We start from the raw sequence: 17085 nt of genomic DNA on the forward strand, positions 1-17085 counted from the left end.
AGCATTAAGAATCACCTACACATGCATCAACCAAGAAACCATATCCGAGCACAAGTTCTCCCCAACTTGACTCATTGCTAAGAAACAACAGTATTACATACACATAGTATCCATCTAGAAGTCATAAACATGAATTATCCACGTATATCCAAACAATCGACCATAAACCGAAACCGACACAACATCAGCCAGTCAGACTGCAGGCTGGCTGGTTTGACCGCACAGATACCGCCGGTTTGACCAACTACCACAACCCGGTCTGACCAAATACATTTTGTCAGCAGTAATCCCTATTCATCACCTAAAAATTCTAATTATATCCAAAATCACTTCGGCAATAATCTCCAAATATCAAAACCAATAATCTCATATACCAATAGTTCATCACAAAATAACAATCAAACACGCTTTGGTTTTACACATATATTTTGGAAAAAAACAAAACATGAAATATTCTTAATACTTTTGAATGGAGGGACTAATTACCAGCTATCAGTCTCCTAGAGGAAAAAAATGATTATTTGATGTTATAGAGATTACCACTTTGATTATGCATGTGATTTGCCATTGTACAGATTACCTCTTTTACGCATGATCCGACCCAAAATCTGAGGTGAAAGCGATGGAGAGGAGTACGTTCTCTGAGCTTCATCAAGCAAATTCCGCCATAAAAAACCGCGCGGCGCCACGTCGCGCGCGTCATTGGCAACAACTGGGCTCGGCAATGGCCGGCCGGAGCGGCGAGAACGGCGGCGGCGACCTGTCGGAGCCTCTGCTCGGCAAGGAGGCGCCTCGCCGGTACTCGGAGCTGTACGGCGCCGGCGTGCTCAGCCGGCTGTCCTTCTCGTGGCTGAACCCGCTGCTCCGCCTCGGCCGCTCCAAGGCGCTCGACCTCGCCGACGTCCCGCTCATCGCCTCCGAGGACGGCGCGGCGCGCGCGTCGGAGAGGTTCGCCGAGGCATGGAGCCTCCACGGCCATGGCAAGGACGGCGGCGGTGGCGGCCGCCTCGTCGGCGTGCTGCTCAGGTGCTTCCTCGGGGAGATCGTGCTCACCGGCTTCTACGCGCTCGTCAAGACGCTGGCCATCGCCGTGTCGCCGCTGCTGCTCTTCGCGTTCGTCCGGTACAGCAGCCACAAGGCGGAGGAGGAGGAGCGCCGGGACCTCGCCGCCGCCGGCGCATCGGCGGCGGTGGCGCTGGTCGGCTCGCTGCTGGCGATCAAGCTCGCCGAGTCGCTGTCGCAGCGGCACTGGTTCTTCGGCTCGCGGCGGACGGGGATGCGCGTCCGGTCGTCGCTGATGGCGGCCGTGTTCCGGAAGCAGCTCCGGCTGTCGGCGCGCGCGCGGCGGCGCCACTCCGCCGGCGAGGTCGTCGGCTACGTCGCCGTCGACGCGTACCGCCTCGGCGACGCCGTCAGCTGGCTCCACACGTCGTGGAGCTCGCCGCTGCAGCTCGCCCTCGCCGTCGCCACCCTCCTCTGGGCGCTCCGCCTCGGCGCGCTCCCGGGCCTCGTGCCCCTCGTCGCCTTCGGCTTCCTCAACGTGCCGTTCGCCAGGGCCCTCCAGGGCTACCAGTCCAGGTTCATGGCGGCGCAGGACGGCCGGCTCCGGTCGACGTCGGAGGCCCTCGCCGGCATGAGGGCCATCAAGCTCCAGTCATGGGAGGGCGCGTTCCGGCGAGCCGTCGAGTCGCGCCGCGGCGGCGAGTTCGCGTGGCTGAGGGAGGCGCAGCTGAAGAAGGCCTACGGCGCCGTGTTCTACTGGGCGGCGCCCACCGTGGTGTCCGCCGTCATGTTCGCCGCCACGGCCGCCGCCGGCAGCGCGCCGCTCGACGCCGGCACGGTGTTCACCGCGCTCGCCGCGCTCAGGGCCATGTCGGAGCCGGTGAGGATGCTGCCGGAGGCCATGACGATGATGATCCAGTACAAGGTGTCTCTGGAACGCATCGGGAGGTTCCTCGCCGAGGAGGAGATCAAACAGGACGACGTGACGAGAGCGGCGACGACGACGGCGACGAAGAATTCGGATGCGGGAATCATCCATGTCCAGGATGGAAGCTTCAGCTGGAGTGGGAGTGAAGCTGAGCTGACACTGAAGAATGCTCACCTCAGCATTCGCAGAGGGGAGAAGGTGGCAGTTTGTGGCCCGGTTGGCTCAGGGAAATCTTCACTCCTCTGTGCATTGCTTGGGGAGATACCTAGAACATCAGGAATGGTAAGTGATAGAAAAAATGAGATGAATTTTGAAGAAAAAAGAACAGCTTTTCGCATACAGATTGAATCATCATGTTCTTTAGTTTTGTAATCCAAGTAGTTCATAGCAAATTCAGAAAAAAAAATGATGTGTCCTCTTTCCTTTCACAAACATACAAAATCAAATCCGATCTTCATATATAGATTTTTTTTTCTTCTTCAAAATTAAGTAAAACTTTACATCCAATTTTGACTTCAAAAAGAAAATATTTTCCTTTTGTAATCCAAGTTTGAATTTAGTTTGACTGATGACATTATAATCTAGTATTTAAAATCTGTTCATAATTTCTCATAATTATTTAGATTTCATGCAAAAACAATAGGGCATTATCACTAAAAACTTTCTACTTCCCCCTGAAAAAAGACTCAAGATAATCTTCGACTCTATATTTATCTCCTTTCTTTTCATTTTACCATGAAAGGAGAAAACACAAGATTGTCTTGTCATGTTCATATACAAAAAAAAAATGACAATGACAAATCTATGTTTTCTAAAATATGAACATGACAAAACTACAATCAATTTTCAGGTGGAGTTGTATGGCACAGTGGCGTATGTTTCCCAGAACTCATGGATACAGAGTGGCACTGTTCGCGACAACATCCTCTTCGGGAAGCCCTTCGAGAACTTCGACCATGGAGACCTGACAGAGATCGGCCAGAGAGGAATCAACATGAGCGGTGGTCAGAAGCAGAGTATTCAGCTGGCCAGAGCCGTGTACAGTGATGCAGATGTGTACCTCCTAGATGATCCTTTCAGCGCGGTCGATGCGCACACCGCTGCGGTTCTGTTCTATGTAAGAGGTGCTCCTTGACCTGCATCCATGGATGCACTCCCTGGTGAAAAAAAAGTTATAATCAGTGGCAATGTTCTTGCAGGATTGTGTAATGACAGCACTTTCAGAGAAGACTGTAGTTCTTGTGACTCACCAGGTTGAATTTCTTACCGAGACTGATCGGATTCTGGTAAGTTGATCTTCAGACTATCATTTAGCCATATCAAAGGGTATCAAAGATCCTTCAGATGAATGATCTGCCATTGTTTCAACAGGTAATGGAAGATGGCTATGTCAAACAACAAGGTGTTTACGCAGAGCTAATGGAATCCGGGACAGCATTTGAGAAGCTTGTCTCAGCTCACAAGTCCTCAATCACAGCATTGGATGATTCCAGCCAGCAAAGCCAAGTCCAGGAGCAAAATGTGACTGATGAAAATACATCAGGACAGGCAAGTGATATTGATTCAGTCTCTGCAAAAGGCCAACCTTCTGCAACCCAGCTCACAGAAGAGGAAGAAAAGGAGGTTGGAGACCTTGGATGGAAGCCATATAAGGACTACATCAATGTGTCCAAGGGAATCACACATCTCTGTGTGATGGGTGTTACTCAGGTGCTCTTCACATCCTTCCAGATGATGGCCACATTCTGGCTGGCAGTGGCTGTCCAGATGAACGTCAGTAGTGCTCTCCTGGTAGGGGCATATTCAGGGCTGTCCATCTTGAGCTGCTGCTTTGCCTACATCAGAACCCTTTATGCAGCTAAGTTGGGGGTCAAGGCCTCCAAAGCATTCTTTACCGGCCTAATGGATTCTGTGTTCAAGGCCCCCATGTCTTTCTTTGATTCAACACCGGTTGGAAGAATCTTGACAAGGGTATGGACTTTAGATTCTCCATGAACAATTATTATAGGTCAAGTGGTTGCTAGTACCTGACTGTAGCCCTTTTATTCTCTGCAGGCATCTTCAGATTTAAGCATCCTGGACTTTGACATACCTTACTCCGTGGCTTATGTCGTCGTTGGCGCTAGTGAGCTCATCACAACAATACTGGTCACAGGGGCTGTAACTTGGCAAGTTCTAATTGTAGCAATCCCAGTTACAATTACTGTGGCATATGTTCAGGTCAGTCCCCTAATTGCTGCAAACAACTACCATCGTTAATTAAACCAGTAGATGAATAAATAGATCAAATGTTACCTTCTGAACTCAAGATCTCACGTTTGGTTTAAAACCTTTGACGAGGCACTACGTGGCCTCAGCAAGAGATCTAGCAAGAATCAATGGAACAACAAAGGCACCAGTCATGAACTATGCGGCGGAATCAATTCTTGGTGTGGTGACCATCAGGTCTTTTGGGGAAACAGACAGGTTCATCCGCAATAACCTACTTCTTATCGATACCGACGCGACATTGTTCTTCCACACAGTTGCGGCGCAAGAGTGGGTTCTCATAAGAGTAGAAGCACTGCAGAGCCTGACACTACTAACAGCAGCACTGCTCCTTGTTTTGGCTCCTCCAGGAGCAGTCTCACCAGGTATGTATGTACATAAGCCATTACACCTTAACATGTTCATCTTACAATGGTATTTTCAGTATGCTGAACAATGAACGCTTCCAGTTTTTTTTTTTAGATAATGGATTAATTAAAACCCGGCCTCTACATCCAACAAGGATGTATAACACTTCCAATGTTAACTTTTCCAGGCTTTGCGGGTCTCAGCCTCTCCTTTGCTTTGTCGCTGACAGCAGTTCAGGTTTTCCTGACAAAGTTCTACTCCTACATGGAAAACTATATTATTTCAGTTGAGAGAATAAAGCAGTATATGCACCTTCCACCAGAGCCTCCAGCCATTATACCAGAGAATAGGGCTCCAAGTTCATGGCCACAGGAGGGACAAATTGACCTGCAAGATCTCAAGGTAAAACTACAGTAAGTTGCTTTCAATAGAGAAGGCCACAGAACATTTTTAAAAAATGTTTGCAGTAACTTACACACTTATACTTATGAGCAGGTCAGATACCGCCCAAACATGCCTCTTGTCCTCAAAGGAATCACTTGCACATTTCCTGCTGGAAACAAAATTGGGGTTGTAGGGAGAACGGGAAGTGGGAAATCGACACTCATCAGCTCATTGTTCCGCCTCGTTGATCCTGCGGGTGGGAGGATACTCATTGACAACTTGGATATCTGCTCTATTGGTCTCAAGGATCTAAGAACAAAACTGAGCATTATCCCCCAAGAACCTACACTTTTCAGAGGAACTGTGCGCAACAACTTGGACCCTCTTGGTCTGCATTCCGATGAAGAGATATGGGAGGTAAGAAAAATTACATTTGTGCAAAACTCAGATATAAGACGTGATAAAAGTCTTACACAATAGTGCGATTTCTAATAGAATCACTTTACAAAAATCTTCTCAAAACATAAGCAATAGAAGAACTTGAGCTCAATCATGATCCTGAACTTAACCAGACTGGTACCTTTGTTTAGACCAAAATGGTTTCATGAATTGATTAAACTAACACTGAACGTTTCAGGCCTTGGAGAAGTGTCAACTACAGACAGCCATTCGCAGCACACCTGCTCTTCTTGATACAGTAGGTAAGTGACATCAATTTCAGAGGAAAAAAGTTACCATGCAAAATATTTTTAGAAATCTCAAACAATTTGTTCATTTGGCCAATTGTAGTGAGTGATGATGGCAGTAACTGAAGTGTTGGGCAGCGGCAGCTCTTCTGTCTTGGCAGAGTTCTCCTCCGTAGGAACAAGATTCTTGTGTTAGATGAAGCAACGGCATCCATCGACTCCGCAACTGATGCAATCCTTCAGAGGGTCATCAGGCAGCAATTCTCAAGTTGCACTGTGGTAACTATCGCTCACAGGGTTCCAACTGTAACAGACAGTGACAAAGTCATGGTACTTTCATATGGTAAGTTACTACACACACGCATATCAATCTGAATATCTGAGGAAGGTTCTGGTCCAGTCATCGCTCATCCGAACCTTCCTCTGATGGCCCTGTCATCCAAACTGCACATATATAAACTGCACATATTTGGATGATTCAAGCTGATGGCCCTTCTGTTTGTGCAGGGAAGCTTATAGAATATGACACGCCCGCCAAGTTGTTGGAAGATAAACAAACAGCCTTTGCTAAACTTGTGGCTGAATATTGGGCTAATTCCAAGCGGAATGCAACATGATTCTACCGTTCATTGTCAGAGCACGATAAAGAAGATGAGTAATTCAATCATGAAATACTCCCTCCGTTTTACAATGTAAGACCTTCTAGCATTGCCCATATACATATAGATATTAATGAATCTAAACACATACATATGTCTAGATTCATTAACATCTATATGAATATGGGCAATGCTAGAAAGCCTTACATTGTGAAACAGAGGAAGTAGAAGACTGGTAGAAGGGCCTTATCACACTCCTTTAGTGGTTTGTGGAATTGGAAAGACATCAACAAAAACATTTTCTTGTCAGTGAGACAGAATTTTGATCCCAAGATCGGTGCTTGATGCCTTGCACAGTACAACAATATGCAAATTCTTTGCACGTTAGTTATTTCAGCAGATGCGGGGGAGACGGAGAATTCAATTAGGACCAAATATGGTACTATGGTAATTGAGCAATTCTACAGTCCTTAAGGAGGTACCATGAGGTACCAAAAATATAGTGTAAAATTTGGTACCTCATAGTACCTAGGTACCAAGAGGTACCAAATTTACAATAGAAAAAGTGGTACCTCATGGTACCTCCTCAAGGACCGTAAAATTGCTCATGGTAATTACATTGTGCAAAATAATCATGTTGTGTTTGATGTAATCTTAACTTAGATGTCGTTAAGCACATATTCTGCTGTTTTACTTAGTTATAGCTTGAGAGGTCCCTAAACTCTGTATCACTTAGGTAAGACTATCAAATAATTAGGCTAGTTTGCAGGCTAAAGTAGAACAGCTAAAAAAGTTTAATTAGGAACCACAATAACAGACTTGCAGGGAAATGCTAGGCTAAAATAAAGTTTAGGGACACTGGTACAATGATCGGACAAGCTCCTCAATTCAATGTAGATTTTTTTTTTTTAGGAGTAAACGGCAGGAGCTCTGCCAATTTCATTAAGGAGAGTAGAGAAAAAGCAACAAAGGTTTTTTACAAACCCAGATTACAAAGGATCCCAAGCATTCTTCTATCAAGGCAACCCGGGGAGATAAGGGGCTAAAATTTTAAGAAAATGAGAAGCAACTAGAAGGAGAGTACGGGCACTACTCATCTAGAACATGCGCTCCAACGTAGGCTTTGCACATAGCGATAATTGAATCAACCACTTGCATCACTGTACTATAAGTGCCATTGAAGATTCTTGCGTTGCGCTGTAGCCAAATGCCCCAAGCTGTGTAGATGAAGAGGCCATCAAAATTTCTTCTTTGTTCTTTGGCCATCTCTCTTCTGCAGGTTGACCACCATCGTAGCATATCTCCATCGAAGGTGGAAGCCACATGCATGTGGAGCCCTGCCTTTTGCCAGATGTGTCTCCATACCTGTTTAGCAAAGGCGTATTCCATGAGGAGGTGCATTGCTGTTTCCGGTTCTACTCCACACAAAGGACAAATGTGGCTGTTGTCCCATCCACGAAGCTGGAGTTTGTCGGCTGTGAGGATCTTTCTGTGGATCATGAGCCAACCAAAGAATTTGCATTTGTTTTCTACCTTCGCCTTCCAGAAGAAATCAGACCTATTGTCTTGTATGCCTCCAACAAACTGGATCCTGTAGGCGGAGTTTGCTGAATATGATCCATTTGGAGTCCATCTCCAAGCTATCGCATCGTCTATGCCTTCCTGCAACTCCACCTGTTGGATTTGGTGTCATAGAAGGATGAATTCCCTAACCTGTGTTGTGGTATTCATTCGTCTCATCTGTTTCAACCAGTGGTTCCCTTGTATCTCCTGTGCCACTGATCTGTTCTTTCTCGTGGCCAACTGATAGAGGGAAGGGTAAAGTTCTTTCAGGGGTGATCCGTTCAACCATCTGTCATGCCAGAATTTTGATTTGTTGCCATTTCCAAGGGTTATCGTGGTCGAAGCTCTGAACAGCTGCTTGTCTGTTTCATCACAAGGAAGACTCGATCCCTGCCAAGGCTTGTTGACGGCGGTCCATTCCTGCCAAAGCCAGCGGAGTCTTAAAGAGCGACCAAAAAGTTCGAGGTTTGTTATACCAAGGCCTCCCATGTTTTTATGGTCTATAGACCCTCTTCCAGTTAACTAGGCAGTGTCCCCCCTGTGCCTGTTCTGACTCTGTCCAGAGGAAGCCCCTACAAATTTTGTCGATCTATTTTTCAGCCCATTTTCTAAGGGGGAAAACAGTGAGGTGATAGGTCGGGAGGGCGGAGAGGGTAGACTTTATCAGAACCGTCCGGCCAGTCTTGTTTAGTAACTTTCCTTTCCATGTTGGGAGCCTAGCTGAGAACCTATCGATGAGAGGTTGAACATCTGATTTTCTGAGTTTCCTGATGTGGAGTGGAAGTCCTAGATAGGTACAAGGGAAGTGTTTCATCTGTGCCGGGAAGGGGGAGAGAATATCCTGTAAGTCGAGGGTGTTACATCTAATGGCATAGACTTCGCTTTTGGATAAATTGGTCACCATGCCTGTCGCGAGGCCGAAATTTTGAATTATCATTTGGACCTTTTGGAGTTCCTGTTTATCTGGTCTAAGGAACACTACAGCATCATCTGCATATAAGGCCATATTGAAACAAGCAGTCCGCCTGTGGAGCGGTTGGAGGAGATCTGCTTCCTGTACTGCGGCAAGGAGTTTTTGCAGAGGAAAGCCCTAAATCGTAAACTCTAATCCCCTCTATCCAATCAGCAACGCATGGAACAGATCCAGCTCCCTACACGACCAATGCGCGTCAGGGATTTCACTATCCCATCAACTAATGACTTACAATCGCAAGAACAGGAAACAAAACGAGCAAATTTCATCCGAGCAAAGTAAAAAAAAAAAAAAACTAACGGGCAATGCCGTCATTCGAGATCTACTAGAAAAACCCACACGGATGAGATGAATCAAAGCAGGAGAAAGATTTGAGATGGTGTAGCAGGGTGACGTACCGGTGTCGTGAGGGGGGATCATCTGTCCGCCGGCGACGGCGATCGATGTCGCCGCCGTCGACGAAGCCGCCGGCGGCGGAAGTCGACGGCTTGTGCACTGATCTGGGCCGAACTTGACTCAAAGGCCTTGTTATAATGGGCCTTAAATGTCAGCCCATTTACAAGTATGGGCTTCGTGGAAGCCACGATCCGGCCCATATATGGGCCTTAAATCTCAGCCCATTTACACACGGAAAAAGTACACCAAGGTCCCTCAATTTGTCATCGAATTACAAAATCGTCATCCAACCGCAAAACCCGATATATGATATCCCTCATCTTACAAAACCTTTCACTTTACGTCCTTCGGTGGTTTTGACCCCAGTTTTATCTGACGTGGCGGCTAAGTCAGCGTGGGACCCACGTGGGCCCCACATGTTAGGATGCCACGTCAGCACCCCCTCTCTCTTTCCCCTCCTCCCCCTACATCCTCCTCTCTCTCTCTCTCCTCTCACTTTCTCCTCTCAAGGATCAAGGCCGGCAAGGGAGGAGGGCCGACGTGGCGGGCACGCCGGCGGCCGATGGGAGAGAAAGGCTTGGTCGATTGAGCACCGCCGCCACGTCCATCTCCACCTCTGCTTCTCTCCCCGCCCTGCACATGGATGCGGCGAGCCTGCGCGAGGTCTTTCTTGCATCGACCACTACTCTCTCCGCTTCTCTTCTTCTCTCTCCTCTCCACGGGCAGTAGCGGTGGAGAGGAGCTAGGCGCGAGCCGGTTCAGCAGGTGCGGGCGACGGGGGAGGAGCTAGGCGGCGACAGCGACCAAGGAGCTAGGCGCGGGCGGCTGCCGGCGGGGAAGAGATGGGCGGCGACGACAGCGGGTGAGGAGCTAGGCACAGGCGGTGGCCGATGGGGGAAGAGCTGGGCCGATGGCGGGAGGAGCTAGGCGCGGGCGGCTGCCGGTGGGGGAAAGAGATGAGCGGCGGCGACAGCAGGCGAGGAGCTGGGCGCGGGCAGCGGCCAAAGGGGGAAGAGCTAGAGCGATGGCACGGAAGGAGCTGCGCACGGGCGGTGGCCGAAGGGGGAGAACTGGGCAACGACGGCAGGGAAGGAGCTGGGTGCGAGTGGCGGCTAGCGGCGACCGGTCGTGCTCTTCTTCACCGCCTCCGCCATGCTCTCCTTCGGCTAACGGCGGGGGGTGGGGGAGAAGCTCACACACCCCTCCCACGACAACGTCGACATCGACTGCTCCATCGCGGCCAAGTACGACGACGGCTTAGTCGACGCCGTCAACATGCGTCGCTTCGCTGACGACAACGACGAGCACCGCGCGGAGCTGGACTTCAAGCGGCTCGTGCCGGAGATGGAGGTGGGGTGGCCAGCTGCTCCCCCGCCACCCGCGCGCCTCTCTTCTCCCGCCGGCAGCCGCCCCGCCCCTCCACGCCTTTATGCCCCCAACGACGAAGAGCCCCTCTGCCTCCATGCTCACCCACGCCGTCGCCTTCGGCTTCCGCTTCTGGGTCGGCGTCGGCCTCCCCTCCCGTGTTGCAGCCACCGCCTCTCCGCCATCGCGCTCGCCCGCCAACGCCACCTCACCCTGCTGTCGCCCTCCCCTTCTCCTGTGTCTCCGCCGCCGCATCGTCGGCCGGCCGTCGGACCTCCTCGCCCCGGCGACCTCCTCCCCACCGCTGGCCGGCCTGCCTAGTCTAGAGAAAAGAGAGAGAGAGAGAGAGGAGGAAAGGAGAGGAAGAGAGAGGCTGGCCTGCCGATGTGGGGTCCACGTGGGTCCCATGCTGGTTCAGCCACCACGTTGGATAAAACCGGGGTTAAAACCGCCGAGAGACCTAGTTTGAACTGATTTTATAAGTTAGGAGATGAGCGTTGTATCCGGTTTTCGCGGTTAGAGGATAATTTTGTAAGTCGATGACAAGTTGGTCTCCCGTTTCGTCAGTTTAGTTGGGAGGAATGATCTTGATGCATGCCAGCTAGCCGTGCTATCTAGCTAGGCACCCATGGCTGGCGCTGCATGCCGCTGTTTGTATACGATGACATGAGAGACGAGACAATGTGACAATGCAAGTTGCAAGGGTTGTGACAAAGTGACGACGACGAGGAGTCGAATAGAGCCAAAACCCCTGCAGCATGCAACACGGCGCGCCGGGAAAGGAGAAGAAGAAATTGATCAAGACGGACCACCGCCGATCTACCGGTCGACAAAGGGACGGCGCGTGCGCATGCGGCACGCACACCTAGATCGACCGATCGCCTGGAAGACGGCGGCGGCGGCGGCGGCGGGCGATGATCGATATCTATCTGTTCCCAGCGGCAACCAGATCAGCGCCGCACCCCTTGTCCCTCCCCCATTGGACCTCCCCTCTTCCGCTGCTCGGTCACACACATGTATGCATGGAGGCATCCAGATAGAGCTGTGGGCGACAGATGAGCATAGCTGATATGATGATGATAGCTAGCTACGCTAAGATCCAATGACCTGATGCCCTCACGCACGCAGTAAAAGATTTTCCTGGGTGACGGGCCCTTTTGTTTTCTGGTGGACAGTAACTGAAATCGTACGGGAAAATAAGGGGACCAGCGCCAGGCTGTCGCCGCACATGATATTCCTCATTATCCCGTGCGGTCGACTTAAGAGGACCGTACGAAAAATTCGATTTTCGCGTGCCGCCTTTTTAAGTGGACCGCACAGAAAAATACTCTTCCTCTTTTCCCTCTCACTCATTTCAAATTTTACACACACACTCTCTCTCTTCCTTTTTCCTTTTTATTTTCTTGGCTTGTTTGGTAACTCAAAGGAAAGGGACAGAGAGTTTACATGAGGAAATTAATGGTGAGATTAAGATGGGAATTTAATTTTTAATTTCAATATCTTGTTTGGTAGAGGTGGTGAGAATTGATAGTGAGTTTAGTTGGAGATTAAGTCATTAATGAAAACAGATGGTAGTTATTTGTTTAGGAAAAGTAAAGGAGGAATTTTCTCCCAATTACCACCTCCTACCCAGGTAATGACGGTCCGTTTGGTTGGAGGGAGTTTTTAGAAGGAATTGGGAGTTTAGAGGGATGAGGCTATTAAGTGTTTTGTTTGGTTGGGAGACATGGGAATTTTGGTGGGATGGGGATGGGGAATTGAGGAAGGAACTCCCTCCTTTTCAATATCTGGGTAGGGGCAGGTAATTGGGAGAGAATTCCTCCTTTACTTTGTCTAAGCAAATCTCAGCCATCCATTTTTATTAATGACCTAATCTTCAATTAAACTCCTTATCAAATTCCATCACCTTTACAAAACAAGATATTAAGATTAAAAATCAAATTCCCATCTTAATCTCATCATCAATTCCCTCGTGTAAACTCTCAATCTCCTTCCCTCGTTACCAAACAAGCGGTGAAAAGGAGGGAGTTCCTTCCTCAATTTCACATCCCCATCCCACCAAAATTTCCATGTCTTCCAACCAAACAAAACATTTAATAGCCTCATCCCTCTAAACTCCCAATCCCTTCTTAAACCCCCCCCCCAACCAAACGGGCCGTTTCTCCCCTTTACTCTCCTCATCCCCTCGATCTCCTCCCTCCCATCTATCTGCCTCTTTTCTCTCCTCCCACCCCTCTCTCTCCTCTCTCTCTCTTTGCCTCTTTCCTCTCCTCCCCTCCCCACCGATCGAGCACCGCTGCCGCCGACGGCGCGGGAGGCGGCTGCTGGCGGAGGCGCTGTGGTGCGGCTCCGTGAGCAAACGAGAGGCGATGGGCGTGACGACGACGAGGCGGCGCCGACGCAAATCCGGGAGCGGCGAGCTTGGGCAGCGGCGGTGGGCGCGACGACGAGGCGGCGCCAACGGAGATCCGAAGCGGCGAGCTCTGGCGGCGGCGGCGTGTTGCTCGCGGCGGCGGGTGCGACAATGATGACGACGAGGCGGCACAGCTGCGGATCCGGGAACGGCAAGCTCGGGCGGCGGCGGCGTGTTGCTCGCGGCGGCGGGAGCGACGACGACAACGAGGTGGCTCCGCGTGCATGCACAGCGGGCGGGACAACGACGATGTGTGAATCTGGGAGTGGCAAGCTCGGGTGGCGGCGGCGTGCTGCTCGCGGCGGTGGTGGCCAGGTCCGGCGGCGGGTGTTTCTAGGGTTAGGGCTAGTGTTTCTTTATTTTTTCAATTTTTTTGGTTTTTTTTCCGTGCAGGTGATATTATTTGACCGCAGTCTGCACGGGATAATCGATTATCCTATGCGGTCCACTTAACCTGACTGCACGGAAAATGATTATCCCGTGCGGTTAGACCGTCCGCACGTGAAAATATTTATTTTTACAGACACTTTGCTCCGACAGAAAAATCTTCGCACGGAAAAATTAATTTAACCGCACGAAAAAATAGTTCTTGTAGTAGTGCGCAGCTCGGGCGGGCGAGACAAAAGGAAAAACAAATTTAAGAACCCGTCCGTTGCGTGCATGATCCATCGCAATTCTTCGGAAGTCTCGGGCGCTGCCCGGCCGGCGCGCGACGACGAGCATGTGTGTATACGTCCATGCCGCGCTCGCGTGCGTCGATATATGATCATCGATCCGATCCGACCACGCCAACCATGGATCCGCGCGAGCTTTCTAGATTTTGATTTCTCTCGCATGTGCCAGCTGATGAGCTGAACCAGTAGGATGGGGGCTGTTTGGTTCATTGCCAAAACATTGCCTAATATATCTCATATTACTCACTGATTTGTTCATGGTCACATTTGTTACAAGATTTCCTTTTATTCGTGAAGCGAGCTTAGTCCACTGGTTACGTTTCTTATGGAGAAACCAGTCCATCCGCTAGACTTGAACATGTACTCGTATTTACAGCTAATTATTATTTCAATGGTAGGTGACGTACCCATCGATACCGAGGCATCCATGATGACTTCGTCAATTTCAAGATATAACTCATAAGTGTAGGTTATACGTGTGTGCGTTCATAGAAGTGAGAATGCATGAGCATGTGTTTCTAAAAAAAAAGCCCTCTTATTTACTATAGTCTCACATGTCATCAACTCAAAAACATGTGGCACACTCTTCTTTTGCTACCTAAAGTGTGGTTTACTTTTTGTTGGTCACAACTTAGTTAAATATGGTAAACAAGTGTAACAAATGATTATAATGTTAGTAACTTATTATAGCATTCAAACAACCCCCTATCTACTTCCCCCTTCTAATGACACTTACAATATAATTTTCTCGGACAACCTCTTTTCTTTTTTAGACGAGCTGAAAGAAGCATAGTTATTAGAATCGGACCGGTCAGACGGTTCGACCGGAAAAAACCGGAACCAGGGCCCCCGACAGTCCGGTCCCCTTAACAGATCGGGCGTGCAGTCGGACCGGATGAAACCAGTTAACCTGGACGGTTTTTGTATAAACCGGAGATTAAACCGGGCTGGTTGGACCAGTAATGAGCTGAGAGGAGGGCCCAACTAGCTGCCACCGATGCAGGCGCATGTCCCTCTCCTATGTCCTCTTTTCCCTCTATTCCTCGATGACCCACGACAGAAACAGCTGGCGGGGTTGACGGGAAGTGAGCTGGGCCTGTGATGCGGTATTACGTCGAGAGCAGCCAACAATGCCGGCGCCATGACGGGAGCAGCTGGATGGGCAAATCCGGCACTGCTGACGAAGGAGAGACGAATGGTGGTTACCATGACTGCAGCTAGGACGACCACAATGACAGTGGCGGCTAGGGCGACTATGACGACGGCGGCGGCCTCAGCAACGACATACCCAGGGGCATTTCGCCGGCCAGAGCGACGGCCTGATCTAGCGCCGGCAGCCTCGCAACAGTTGGATCCGGCAGTGGCGTCCTCTGGAATGGAAGATCCATGCGGCCCCGATGACAATGGCTTTTGGAGAGGCAACGGCTTCAGGAATGGTGGTGGCAATGCCTTTTTTTTTTTCTAGAAATGGGAGCCTGGGTTTATGTATTATTGGTTTTTTTGGAATTTTTTTTGCCGATTTTTTTCCGATGGACGACGTATATAATGTGCCAACGTGTAAAATTACGTCTTTGTATGTGGTTCCGCTGTTCGATTGGAAGAGTCCCAATTTGTGCAGACACTTGCTCGCAGGCACGCATTCTGGCCGTATGAAAAAAATGTTTCTGTAGTAGTAACTATTTTGACATACGGTTGACCATTTAACTTACTAAAACTTTTGTGCAAATTTATGATAAATGTAATTTATACTTAAAATGTATATTTAATGATAAACCATGTCAGAACCTGTACAATATAGCAACTTCATGCATTCAAAATTTATCATAAAATATTTTGACATAAAATTTATCATAAATCATTAAAATCTTTTAATTTTCTCACCTACTTTCTCATCTAAACTAAGTCACAACATTGTTTCGCTTACTTTTTTAAGTACCAATGTAAAACTCCAAAAATCCTTGAGATGGAGAAAGTATTTGTTCTTCTTTTTATAAAAGGGCATCCCCGGCACTTATCCTTGAACTAGAAGAATATAAAGGTAACTGGATACATAATGTTAGCCATCCATAAACAAAACCAATTTGACTTGCTAAAAAAAAGTCTAGTTACAAATGCGAATGAAAGTACAACCTGCACCTTCTATCGTCATCGTTGTTTTGAGATTTGTGCGTACAACGCAAAATTTAACAAGGCATAATATTGTATTATTCCTCTTTTCAGTAAAGCACAGATCTTAACAAAGCATCCAACGGCTCAGCATGTGTGTCCACATAAACTTGCATTTGTAAAAATCTTTTTGGCATTCTGCTTTTGAAGCTTTGTGTGAATTTTCATGTGATCAGGGAAAAGTGTTGAAATTGCAATCATTCTTCGTCAGCGCTTAAGCTCGCTACAACATAAAGAATGACCAGCAGCACTTCTCTCACCTTGAACTATCAGGTAAAGTGGTTACTTCATGCAACTCAATATACAGAAGAAAAACTAACCGTATACACAAAGCATTAGAGTTCTCCAAAGGAAACTCATCAAGCATGCTCTGGACCCAAATGGGGGCCACAAACAACATCCAAAGAGAGAAGAAAGAAGAGTTTGTCAACGAGCTGAGATCTGGGGATCCCTTGTTTCCATGCTGATGACCCCACCCATTAACTGACACACTTTTATTTCTTACTCCCTCCATCCCAGAATATAGCAACCTAAAACCGAATGGGACGTATCCTAGTACTACGAATCTGGACAGCTTGTCCAGATTCCGTCCCAGAATATAGCAACCTAAGACCGGATGGGACGTATCCTAGTACTTGTCCAGATTCGTAGTACTAGGATACGTCCCATCCGGTCATAGGTTGCTATATTCTAAGTACTAGGATACGTCCCATCCGGTCCTAGGTTGCTATATTCTGGGATGGAGGGAGTACATGGATACTTGGCGTGTCACATCGGATATACGGACAAACATTTAAAGTATTAAACATAGTCTAATAATAAAACAAATTATAGATTCTGCCTGTAAACCGCGAGACGAATTTGTTAAGCTTAACTAATCCATCATTAGCAAATGTTTACTGTAGCACCACATTATCAAATCATGACGCAATTAGGCTTAAAAGATTCGGCTCGCGATTTACACGCAATCTGTGTAATTAGTTTTTTAATCTATATTTAATACTCCATGCATGTATACAAATATTCGATGTGACAGGGTGAAAAGTTTTGCGTGGGAACTAAACAGGACCTTAGTATTCATCTGATATGTTCCCCAAACGTCTCCTTTGAAATAGAGAAGTTTTTTAAAAAAAAAAAATTACAAAAGCTGAAGTAATTTATAGGAATCAATCGGACAAATTTATGCGTCCTAAAGGATCCTTAAATAGGTGCAACAAACTTGTAAATTGCACATTCCATACAACTTGCTTAAGTATAAACCAAGGCCAAAACAGTCCAGCAATCAATAAGTGGAGTCAAACTAATTTGTGACCTCGTGCT

At 48.2% G+C, this 17085-nt stretch overlaps 1 protein-coding gene across 1 annotated transcript; it reads left to right on the plus strand.

The window, feature by feature from the left end:
* Positions 1 to 1261: 1261 nt before the first annotated feature.
* On the plus strand, positions 1262 to 6652 carry LOC127775879 (ABC transporter C family member 8-like). Its single transcript, XM_052302188.1, is given in 11 exon segments — positions 1262 to 2212; positions 2781 to 3047; positions 3130 to 3216; positions 3302 to 3901; positions 3986 to 4149; positions 4268 to 4563; positions 4734 to 4948; positions 5042 to 5347; positions 5568 to 5631; positions 5720 to 5959; positions 6124 to 6652. Coding segments are annotated over 11 exon segments (3285 nt in total). The 5' UTR covers positions 1262 to 1276; the 3' UTR covers positions 6234 to 6652.
* The last annotated feature ends 10433 nt before the right edge of the window (positions 6653 to 17085 follow it).

The sequence above is a fragment of the Oryza glaberrima genome, chromosome 6 (genome assembly GCF_000147395.1).
Source record: "Oryza glaberrima chromosome 6, OglaRS2, whole genome shotgun sequence".
Classification (NCBI taxonomy): domain Eukaryota; kingdom Viridiplantae; phylum Streptophyta; class Magnoliopsida; order Poales; family Poaceae; genus Oryza; species Oryza glaberrima.